Source organism: Chelonia mydas, chromosome 1 (assembly GCF_015237465.2).
Source record: "Chelonia mydas isolate rCheMyd1 chromosome 1, rCheMyd1.pri.v2, whole genome shotgun sequence".
Taxonomy (NCBI): Eukaryota; Metazoa; Chordata; order Testudines; family Cheloniidae; genus Chelonia; species Chelonia mydas.
In genome coordinates, this window is record NC_057849.1 from 79,700,084 (window position 1) to 79,712,397 (window position 12,314).

The 12,314-nt window shown below is 41.9% G+C and overlaps 1 protein-coding gene across 26 annotated transcripts in view; it reads right to left on the minus strand.

Moving 5' to 3' along the window:
* The window catches only part of MYCBP2 (MYC binding protein 2), a 418,792-nt gene that overhangs the window by 51,207 nt on the left and 355,271 nt on the right, over positions 1-12,314 (minus strand). For all 26 annotated transcript variants that reach the window (XM_043534235.1, XM_043534264.1, XM_043534248.1 and 23 more), the window contains 5 exons: positions 7,495-7,739; positions 6,496-6,663; positions 5,150-5,307; positions 4,158-4,357; positions 3,345-3,494 (listed from right to left, as the gene is read on the minus strand). In XM_043534235.1, the coding sequence (XP_043390170.1) occupies positions 3,345-3,494; positions 4,158-4,357; positions 5,150-5,307; positions 6,496-6,663; positions 7,495-7,739 (921 nt within the window). The remainder of the gene's footprint in view (positions 1-3,344; positions 3,495-4,157; positions 4,358-5,149; positions 5,308-6,495; positions 6,664-7,494; positions 7,740-12,314) is intronic.

The window sequence follows — 12,314 nt, forward strand, 5'->3', positions numbered from 1 at the left end:
CTTGGAATGGGACAGGGACTTCTGCCTCTTTGTAGAGAGCTTGGACAGGAAACCTTTCCTCTTGGCCTTGTGGGAGCAGTTGTCTCCCCCTGCCCCTTCCGCTCTGACTCTCTCAGGGGTGCTGGTTTTGGAGCTGCCAGGGAACAAAGAGGAGTCACTGCTACCTTCTTCAGGCCAACAGACAGGAGGGTCTTCCCCATCAGAGACTGATCCCACCTTCATAGCCTCCTCCATGATGAACTTAGAGTCAAAACTCCCCAGAATGCTTAGTTCTACTTGGGAATGACCTGCAGATACTGCACCTGGAAGGGAAGTGGGTTTTCCCCAAGCAGTACAGACAGAGGTTGTGAAAGTCTGTGACTGAGAAGGGTTTGTGGCACTTCACGCAACTTTTTAAACCAGTTATCCTTGACTTACTCTGGTCCTGTAACCACTGGAAGGCTGAGGCTGAAGGGCGTGGATGGTACAGCAATGGCTCGCTCCCCACCCTGGAGGGGCGTTCCAAAAACAGACAGATATTACTAGGGAAAAATCTTTGGTCCCGGGTATATGGAGTGCATGCACAACCTGAAGTGCACCACACATAGGGACAATCACTCAAATTAGTAGTAGTTTAGTTTTTTAATTACTGGGTAAAGTTCCCCCACAAAAAGAGGAAGTTTGGGATTTTTTCCAGGTTGCTTTTTCCAGTTGCATAACCACACCTTCTCCCCTTCCTGGATGGGCACATAATTCCCCTATTTCCTGGCATTTAAGCCTGGCATGCTCGCTTCCGGCTCATCTGTTTCTCCATCTTCTGGAATGCTGTCCCCACATCACTATGCCTCTGCCATGTCACCCACCTATGTAGATGCAGGGGACCTTGCGAGTTGATTCTTGCTGCCTGAACATCAAGTCACAGGGACGCATGGGTTTGCTGAGTCCAAAAATAATCTTATCAGGAGAGTAACAGATAGTTGAGTGCTGGCCAGCATTATATGTAAAGATGACTTTGTATTCCAGTCTTGCTGGACTTCACTGACAGATCCTAAGCATGGAACCAGTGGTGTGGTTTACTCTTTCCACTTCTACATCACTTGCAGAGTGGGGGACATTGGGCCTCACATTGGTTATTTGGAGTTGTCAGCAAACCTTGTGCAATAACCATGGTTCAAATTTCTTCCCCGATCACTACAGATACAGCTTGGTGGTCTGATCTGCAATACTACATGTTTCATCAATGCAGCTGTAACTGTCTCAACCCTTTATGCTTCAGTAGTTGTGCCACCACATACTTTGAGAGGGTGTCAGACCAGCAAATACTGATTTACAGCTGGTATTTCTGGTAGTGAGCCTTTCAAGTCAATATATGTGAACTCAAAACATGGGAGGAGCATCTGGTAGAAGTGGAAAGGATTCTAAAATTTTTTAAGGAGTCAGGATTTAAATGGGGTTTGTGGAAACAAAGAGTCATCTAAGTACATGAGGAGGTCTTCAGTTCTCAAAACTTGGGTTAGGTCATTTACTACCCTCTGAAACATCCTGGTGCATTAATAAGTAATTGAGACAATCCATAGTGTGTCACAAAGGCATTTTTTTCTTGATTCTCAGGTGCCACTTTAATCTGATGGAATCCAAATACCAAATCAAAACTACTAAAATATTTTGCTCCTGACATTTTATCCAGGGAGTCTGCTATGTGGGAGTAACTATCTTGAAATGTTGTGAATTAAGTTTCTTGTAGTCAACATATGTTCAGGTCTCCTTTGGGCTTTTTCACAGTTATAGTTGGAGATACCCAAGATGATGTAGATTGTGCAATCAGGCTATCATGCAGCATATGATGTAGCTTCTCTTCCACTGCTAATATACCAGGGGAATCAGATATTGGAGCTGCCTCGCAGGAAAGCTCCCTCACTTAAGAACAATCCGAGGCAGTACCTGATCACATCTCTCAAGATCTTCATTATTCTTGGAGAACACACTAGCATACCATAAGAGCTGCTGTTCTAATCACTTCTTTTTGTCACCTTCTCTGGCAGCATCTCTCAAGTCAACACATAGCTCTTTTACATCTTTTAATCTCTGCCCCATGAGAGGTTTTTAGATATCAGCCATTGTATACTGTCTCCAAGGTCTGATTTTTCACTAGCTGCACTTCCTAGTCAGTGACATTAACTGCTCTTACCCAGAATTCACCCTTTGGTCCAGCTCAATACAGAGATCTGCTAAACAGCAATCCTGACTGGATATTTGTAGCTTCACACCCTCCGTCAGGTTCACTACAACAGTCCTTTATCTTTATGGGCATTACTGCATGATGACCTGGCTTCACCACAACTTTATTCCAAGCCATCACAGGGAGCAGTTCTTCTCTGTCACCCTGTAGGCCTGGCAGAGGTATCTTTAAGCCTCCAAGAGTTGCCCCCCCTCAACTCCCCAGGGTCCGCACTTCCTCTTACTCCCAGATCAGATACAGAAATGTAATATACAAGACTACAACCTAACAGTAAGAGAGATACAGCACCATTTATTGGTAGAGGCTATTTGCACTGATCATTACACTACCTGAAATCTGTTACTTTAAAAGAGTATACATTACAGTAGTGTTTTTCATCACAAGATCACACCATTAAAGAGAAGAAATATAATTCAAATACAAGTCAAGGCCACATACATTACCTTAATTTAAAATAATTTCATTACCAAGCTTTGCAAAAAATCCTGGAACACACTTAACTACAAAGTTGAAAAACTGTTGCCAATTACTCGCCTGCCAGAAAATTACTCATCCCAGTCAAGTGGGTGAGGAGAGTTTTGCAAGACTACTTCATTATAGCAAAAAGAATAGTTGCCTCTATAGGAGAGGTGGTACAACTGAACGACATAAATTACGCCAGCATAACCTGTGGTTTACACAAGCCCTAAGAATAATGGAGTTTCTTAGAGAAAATTTCCCTCAGTTTTCTGGTATGCAATCTAAGCACAGTTTTCAGTTACTGTACTTGTCAAAAACAGCATTTTCTATTATAGAGAATGTTTTAAACAGTTTAAGTGCAAATCAATGTACTAAAACAAAACTACAATGGATCAGCAGAATATCATTCAGCAGTCATGAAAAGCGAATTAAATTTAAGGGTGATCAACAAAAACAAATACTGCATAGATATGTTCTTGAAAAAAGTGAACTAAAATTTCCCATTCCATAGTTAAGATTTTGTTTTTCACTAAAAGTTACACAACATACAAGATTAATCTTTGTTTTCACTTTTACACATTCAGAAAATATTTTTAAACTACTTGTGCAGTCATATCCACAATTTCCGTAATATACTTTATGAGTAGCATGTTAAAATCTCACATACTTGCTCTGCATTTTCTTTATTTGCTTTGTTCTCCTCATCCTCGTCTTCCTCAGGTTCCATAGGGGCAGGAGTCAGTGAAGCCACAAAATGCCATAAAATATCATGAAGAGAAGTTGTTTGAATGACATTACACAGAAGCCAATTAAAAGCCTAAAACAAATGTAGATAGTTATAATTTAGGTAAGGAAAGTTATAATTTAGGTAAGGAAAGTTGGAGATATGGATATAGAGTTCAACAAAAAGATTCATTTTAAATATGTCACAGGAGAGGCACTAGTATTTTGAAAAGTTATCAAAAACACTGCTGCACAAGCCCTTTTATTAAGCTATAAACTATTTCTTACAATGATGTAAATATATCATAGGGAATACACCACACTGACGGCTCGTACACACAGACAGTGTGCAGCAAGCTGAGGGGCGACTCCACAGTGCTCTAGCCTGACACACACTAACTGATCATGTGGCGATCATGTGGACTCTGTTACAGAACAGCAGTTTAAAACAAAGCTTGAAAAAAAAAAAGTCCCTTAGATACATTTAAAGATTAAAGAAACACTGCTGACCATCCAAACTAGCACATTTACAGTTAACATTTCTATTTTTATATTTCTGATTTTGCAGATATTATGGCTACTTAGACTTGTTTTAAAACTTGCTGGAAGTCTCAATCTGGGATTAGTAAAAGAGCATTCTCTTTTTTGTATTAGTATTTAATTTAATATAAAAATTTGTTTCAAAACTTCTCTGGAAGAAGGATAAGTAACTGATGTGTCATTTTTATTACAGTTAGATCCATTAATACGTTCATACCTCCATAGCAAAGACTCGGCAAGCAGATTTCCGTAAGGCTTGTTTCATTGCTATTTCAAGTCCTTCCAGATCATGGTGCTGGATTACAAATGCCAGAACTGGCCACTGGAAATTTCTCTCTCCTTTAGAAAGAGAGCTGTGGGCGGAGATTAACCGAGAAAGTTCAGGAGATGGATGTCTCAGGAGAGAGGATCCCACTTCTATTTAAAAGTATAAAGAAATATATATATTAGATTCTTTGTGTAATTGTTTTTACTGCAGCTATAAAAATCGAAGTACTAGTTTGCTAGTATTTATAAAATAGTATTTTTTCCTTGTAGAACAATATAATACAATCCCTGAAGTGAAAAAATTGTGCTTCACTTCAGGGTAAGCAGACACTAAAAATCACAAGAATACTTCCTGAGTTTTAAAACCAAGCAGAAAACTCCCAGGAATTTATTTCAGACCTGAATAAATTCCTGAGCCACTCTTAACGCTCTGCATATTTCTCATAACTTACATGCGGTTAATGTTTGACAAGCTATTAGTATTTGGAACTGGGTGAATAATGGATTTTTTGGTTCACCGTCAATTCCAAAGTATCAAAAAATGTTTAATTTCAGATTGAAATGAAAACATTTTGAAAGCTTTTCAGTGAATTGAAAAAGTTTTGAACTGGGTCAAACCAAAACATTTCATTTTGACCAACCCGGAATTTTTGATTTCAAAAGCAAAGGAGGACTAGATTCACAAAGTAACCAGAGACTGAGAAGGAGGAGGTTTCTTTCACCCTTTGTCTGATGTGGAAAAGGGACTTTTCACTGAAAAAAGTCTGCCCAGCTCCATTAATTACATATATTTATCACAAATGGTAATTTTTTTCCCTACAGTCTTTCACTGAGGAACTGTAATCCTATTGTCCTTAAACTCCATTTACTTTTTTTTAAACTAAAAATAGATATTTCAGAAAAGTGGAAATACTTTTTCTGCTTTAAGATGTCTATTTTTACCTGCGTCGCCACTGTTGACTCTTCGTCTGGGAATGGCCTTAACCCGTGCAGGTAAAATCGAGTGCTGTTTGTCGTATTCTGATGCAACAACTGAGTATGATCTTTGAAAGACTGTGCGCTTTGCCAGGTCTGTATCTGTTATTGGACTGGTCTCCAAACTTCAAAGAAATCAGTGAGGTCATAAAAACTTTTTTTTTAAGTTTCAGTGATGACATAACTCAGACAAAATTCAGAACTACAGTATTATCATTAAAAAACTATGCTTTAAAGACTGGAAATGAAGCAGACTAGAAAGCAGCATACATTTGGTTAATGGCAATACTACCGATGTATGAAAATTTACCTTATGCAACGTAATAGTAATAACTAGATGAACTCATATACTTGTTCATATAGTATGGCCAAAGAGAAATTCTTGCAAATTCTTTCAACATATACGTGTATCTTGTATTTCTTAAAATATATAATTGTGATGTAACAAGTTAAACCCTGACTATCCAAGTATTTCATGGCAGGAGGGGCAAGGAGAGGCATCCAAAGTATTCAGATGACTGAGTTTCAGATACACAAATGTATGATGTAGACACAGATTTATAAACTCCATGGGCCTCCTACATGAAATTTAAAAGTTTGTTTAGTGTGGGAAATAACGTTTCCCAGCCAGTTCTGATCTGCTGTTGCCAAGCCCCTGGAACGTTTCACTCCCTACTTTGTGTGAACTTCGTATGGTCTGCATAAGAGCTCCCGCTTCCCAATCTTCCCACATGGCATGGGAGAGCCCCACTGCCCCAAGTCTCAATAGGGGCAAGGTGGCTACACCAAGATAATCCTGTTAGAGCAGAGATTTGAGATCTATTGACCAGATACCTCGTTATCTTTACGGAAGGTGGTCATGTTTAAATATTGGCATTCAATACATTTGTTTTTATATGTCAAGTTCGATGACATAGAAATAAATATATAAAATTTTTGGGGCTGATTATGTCCTCCTGATATATGAAATATCCCAGATTTTGTTTCCATTTGTTTGCTTTAGTGCCAAAGTTCAGACTTGCAGCAATTCTGTGTTAAAATAAAATAATATGAATTAGTTTAAAGTTTTGAACAGAATTGGAGCTGGTGTTCGAAAAGATATGAGAGACTGTTGTCTTTCTGTAAAGAAGTACGATTTCTGGTAGCCTATAAGCCAAAAACGTATACAAGTTATGGCTATAATTCAAGCGTTGAGCTGACTTGGTATTTTGGCTACCTATTGCAGCAACAAGTCCCATTACCCTTGTGTTCACTTCAGTGCTGTGCTGTGCTAGTATATTAGCTAACAGTTATCAAGAACTACACTGGCATACCTTGGTGGCATGGATTTCATGTTACTCTCTGGTTCCTCAAAGACATTAGGACATGCATCAGGAGTGACTGATATGTATGGTGCAGGTACTGAAGTTGAACGCAGATATCTCATCTCATCTTGGAAGAGGTTGTCATCTTGATAGACAACAAAGTTTTCATGATGATGCCTGCATTAAAGTAGATATTTAAACTAATGATGATGATGATTTGTATTATCACAGTGCTTAAGAAACCTATTGGACCAGAACCCCATTCTGCTGGGCATTGTACAAACCCAGAAAAAAAAGAGTTTTCAAAACCAACTGACCCTTTCCAGGCCAATTAGCTAGCAATTATTGTCACTTACCATGTCTGTACATCTACTGCATTTGAGCCTAACCTGGTTGTGGCCTTTAGGAACTGAAGCAATGTAAATGTTAATATGGTGCTGAAGGATGTGGATTTGTTTATCATTTGCTAATGTTTCGCAAACAGCAGGGCTTCTCAAGATGATGTTACTTATTGCAGAACCAAATTTCCTCATTTCATCCTGAACCATTTTAGAGCTCATGAACATTATATACTAAATTGAAATATACTGGGAAATACAAAGAGGCACATGCTTATATGCTCTGAATTGAGTGAAGGTTTGAGGGGACTATGTATATTAGGCTCAAGTCATAATGTGAGTCTTATTATGGAGTTCTGCTACCAAGTTCTTAAATCACTGAAATTTAAGTTTTAAGAATTATTAATCAAGCATCCAAAAGTGTGTTAGGGTACCTCCCAAATTCAGTAGCTCTGATCCCTGGAGAAACTGCAATCTAAACAGACATGAAAATACCATGAAAGATGGAGAGAAAGTCAGGGGACAAGATGATAAAGAAGCATGAGACTGCTTCCAGAGAGCAGCACATTTTTATATATACATTTTAGTTTAGTACATAAAATACACATTTTATTTTTATTCAAACATTATGAATAAACAGATTTATGAACTCATGAGTAGCTTTCATTACCTTGCTAAAGTCTGCAGATAGAGGCATGGCATTTTAATGGGAAAGTCCTCAGAAATTCCTTCTTTAACACTGGGAAGCTGCGACTGGAATGGTTTTGCAGGATGATAGCACAAAATACTGGGCTCAGCAGCACTGCTCAGGGACAGCAAGAACAGAGCATTGGCTTTAATCACTTGATGAGCTTCCATGGTTGGCAAGGCACGAGGAGTCTTAACTTGCATTGGTTTTCTCCTGTATTGTTTAACCTAGAATACAAAAATGTTACATGCTCACATCATTATTTTATTACAAGTAAGGATTAGACTTAGAGATGGGTATTTTTAGTAAAAGTCATGGACAGGTCACAGGCAATAAACAAAAATTCATGGCCCATGACCTGTCCATGACTTTTACTATAAATACCCATGATGACAATCTCTGCTCCTAGGGCCCCGCTGATCTGGGGGGCCCCTACTCAAGTGTGTGTGGGGGGCTGACTGCTGCTCCAAGGCCCCCAGAGACCGCCCTCCCCAGGGACTGCTGTTACGTGTTGATTATTCAGTAGCTGGTGGCTCGTTGTCTTGCTGCATCCTCTGTTCATTTGGGTCAGTTTCAATCAGGTCATTAACGACCTGATCATTCCACCCAGACTCCCATGTGACACACACGCACACACTTTCTGTCTCCAGCACTGTTTTGGGAGCAGCGTTAACCATTTTGCACCCTGGTCTACACTTCGAGTTTAGGTCGAATTTAGTAGCGTTAGATCGATTTAACCCTGCACCCATCCACACGACGAAGCCATTTTTGTTGACTTAAAGGGCTCTTAAAATCTATTTCTGTACACCTCCCCAACGAGGGGATTAGTGCTGAAATCGGTAACGCTGGGTCAAATTTGGGGTAGTGTGGACACATTTTGATAGTATTGACCTCCGGAGCTATCCCAGCGTGCTCCCTTGTGACTGCTCTGGACAGCACTCTCAACTCAGATGCACTAGCCAGGTAGACACGAAAAGCCCCAGGGACTTTTGAATTTCATTTCCTGTTTGGGCAGCGTGGCACAGGTGACCATGCAGAGCTCATCAGCAGAGGTGACCGTGGAGTCCCAGAATTGCAAAAGAGCTCCAGCATGGACCGAACGGGCGATACTGGATCTGATCGCTGTACGGGGAGATGAATCTGTACTATCAGAACTCCGTTCCAAAAGACGAAATGCCAAAATATTTGAAAAAATCTCCAAGGGCATGAAGGACAGAGGCTATAACAGGGACCCGCAGCAGTGCCGTGTGAAAATTAAGGAGCTCAGGCAAGCCAACCAAAAAACCAAAGAGGCAAACGGCCGCTCCGGGTCAGAGCCCCACACATACCGCTTCTATGATGAGCTGCATGCAATTCTAGGGGGTGCCCCTACCACTATCCCACCCCTGTATGTAGACTCCTGCAAGGGGGGAGTCTCACACAACAGAGACGAGGATTTAAGGGACGAAGATGACGACGATGAGGAAGAAACCGTTCTCCCTGACATCCAGGAACTGTTTATCACCCTGGACCCAATATCCTACCAACCTGGGTTCCCGGAACTTGAATGACTTTATTGCCTCTGCACGTGGTGATTGAAGGGGGGAGTACGGTTGGCTTACAGGGAAGTAGAGTGAACCAAGGGGGCGGGTTTTCATCAAGGAGAAACAAACAGAACTGTCACACTGTAGCCTGGCCAGTCATGAAACTGGTTTTCAAAGCTTCTCTGATGCGCAGCGCGCACTGCTGTGCTCTTCTAATCACCGTGCTGTCTGGCTGCGCATAATCAGCAGCCAGGCGATTTGCCTCAACCTCCCACCCCGCCATAAATGTCTCCCCCTTACTCTCACAGATATTGTGGAGCACACAGCAAACAGTAAAACGCTTTTGAACGTCCAAATGCACATTCTACCACCATTCTGCACTTGCTCAGCCTATAGTTGAACAGCTCCTGACGACTATACAGGGTGCCTGTGTATGGCTTCATGAGCCATGGCATTAAGCGGTAGGCTGTGTCCCCAAGGATAACTATAGGCATTTCAACATCCCCAATGGTTATTTTCTGGTCTGGAAAGTAAGTCCCTTGCTGCAGCTGTTCAGACAGACCAGAGTTCCAGAAGATGCGAGCGTCATGAACCTTTCCCGGCCATCCCACGTTGATGTTGGTGAAATGTCCCTTGTGATCCACCAGTGCTTGCAGCACCATTGAAAAGTACCCCTTTCAGTTTATGTACTGGCTGCCAAGGTGGTCCGGTCCCAAGATAGGGATATGCGTTCTGTCTATAGCCCCACCACAGTTAGGGAATCCCACTGCAGCAAAGCCATCCACTATGACCTGCATATTTCCCAGAGTCACTACCCTTGATAGCAGCAACTCAGTGACTGCGTTGGCTACTTGGATCACAGCAGCTCCCACAGTAGATTTACCCACTCCAACTTGATTCCCGACTGATCAGTAGCTGTCTGATGTTGCAAGGTTCCAGAGGGCTATCGCCACTCGCTTGTGAACTGTGAGAGCTGCTCTCATCTTGGTATTCTTGTGCTTCAGGGCAGGGGAAAGCAAGTCACAAAGTTCCATGAAAGTGCCCTGACGCATGAGAAAGTTTCACAGCCACTGGGAATCATCCCAGACCTGCAACACTACATGGTCCCACCAGTCTGTGCTTGTTTCCTGGGCCCAGAATCGGCATTCCACGTCATGAGCCTGCCCCATTGCCACCAGGATGTCCAAATTACGGGGGCCCGTACTTTGAGAGAAGTCTGTGTCCATGTCCTCATCCCTCTTGTCACCGCGCTGCTGTCGCCTCCTCGCCTGCCTGTGCAGGTTCTGGTTCTGAACATACTGCAGGATAATGCGTGAGGTGATCTGAGCGGGCTCCATGCTTGCTGTGGTATGGCGTCTGCAGGAGAGCAGAGTTGCAGTGGAAGTGGTGGCTGACGACGGATGCCACGAGAATAGATATTTATAGAGAACGACGAGAGGACCTGTGAGGTCGATTCATGAGAGCAGAGTTGCAGCGGAAGCAGTGGTTGGATGACCAGTTTTGCAGACCTACTGCACCGTCTGCTGCCAGCAGCACCAGGACACAACAGCGGCGGTGTCGGTGAGCTGAGCTGATGGGGCTGCACGCTTGCTGTGGTATGGCGAAACAAGAGCAGGACAGCAGAGTTGCAGCGGAAGTGGTGGATGACGATGGTCATATAGAGGACCTGTGAAGTGGATTCATGGCACCAGGAGAGCAGAAAAGCAGAGTTGCAGCGGAAGTGGTGGTTCAATGATTATGGTTAGCAGTCCTACTGCACCATCTGCTGAAAGCAGTAGGGCGTCCGCACGGAAAAATGGTGCAAAACAATTGTCTGCTGTTGCTTTCATGGAGGGAGGGGTGACTGACGACATGTACCCAAAACCACCCGCGACAATGTTTTTGCCCCATCAGGTACTGGGAGCTGAACCCAGAATTCCAATGGGCGGTAGAGACTGCGGGAACTGTAGCATAGCTACCCACAGTGCAACCTTCCGAAAGCCAGTGCTAGCCACGGTACTGTGGACGCACTCTGATGACTTAATGTACTTAGTGGGGACACACACAATCGACTGTATAAAATCGCTTCCTAAAAAATCGACTTCTATAAATTCGACCTAATTCCATAGCATAGACATACCCTTAGTAGCCATGCAACACAGAGGGAAACTGACAAATGCTTAGGATTCATAAAAATGTTACAGAAAATTCCCACTTTGACACACATGTTCACATAAAAATTTTTCCATAGGGCTCCTGCCTTGTTCAGTGCATAGCATAGACCATGCTTTGGGAATGAATAAGGGTTGTGTAGCGAAGGACACCGTTGTTTCTGTAAGACCCCTTGCCTCATTCATTCAAGAAATTGGAATGCTTGTAATGAATGAAGCAGAGGATACAAGAAGAGAAAAGATGGTTTCATGGCTAAGGCAGTTAAATGCCCTGGAGAACTGAATTCTATCCCTGCTTCTGTCACAGAGTTCCTTTGTGATGCTAGGCAAGTCACTTAAACCAAACTTTTCACAGGTGGCCACTTAACATGCTCATTTTCTGGGTTCCCAATGTGAGGCCCTCCGGTCTGATTTGCAGAGTGCACTCTCAGCTGCAACTGGTCAATGTGAACTATGTTTTGAAGATATTAAGGCTATATAATTCTAAGTAGTCTGAAAAATTAGACCTTATGCATACCAAACTGGGCACCCCAAATTAGTGGTCACTTTTGATTATAAAATCTCTGTCCCCCAATTCCAAACCACTCGCATCAGTAAACTTAATTCTGGCACTTCTTACGGGTGAGTGCTTGACTTTGAAACCTTAACATTCTTTGAATGTAATTTTTTGTTAGCAATTTTATTCACATCGCACTAAAATGACAAAACACAGAGGAGGGTTATAAAGGAAACAAAAACAATATATCAGACAAGGCTAGGGAAAAAGTTTCCTTTCCTGTTAATATTCTTTCTTCAAGATTTTCTATATCAGGCCATATACTTCGATTATAGACCCTACAAACCACCAGATGAAGAACAAGAATTTAAATAATGCAATATCTTCCCGTATAAGGGTCTAGCTATCTCAGCTTGCAGCTGAATATTTCAGAAGCAGTACCAAGTAGGAACCTAACCAATTCATCAATAACCATTAAAAAAATGTTAAACATAATTTCAGTTTGTCAGTGACTCTGTATCAAAGTTCTTAACAATGAGTTAGGCACTCATATCTTACAAGGAGGTGGATGGGACTGGTATAAAAAGGCTTTAATGAAGGAAAATTAACAGATAACGATAATTTCCCCCCCTC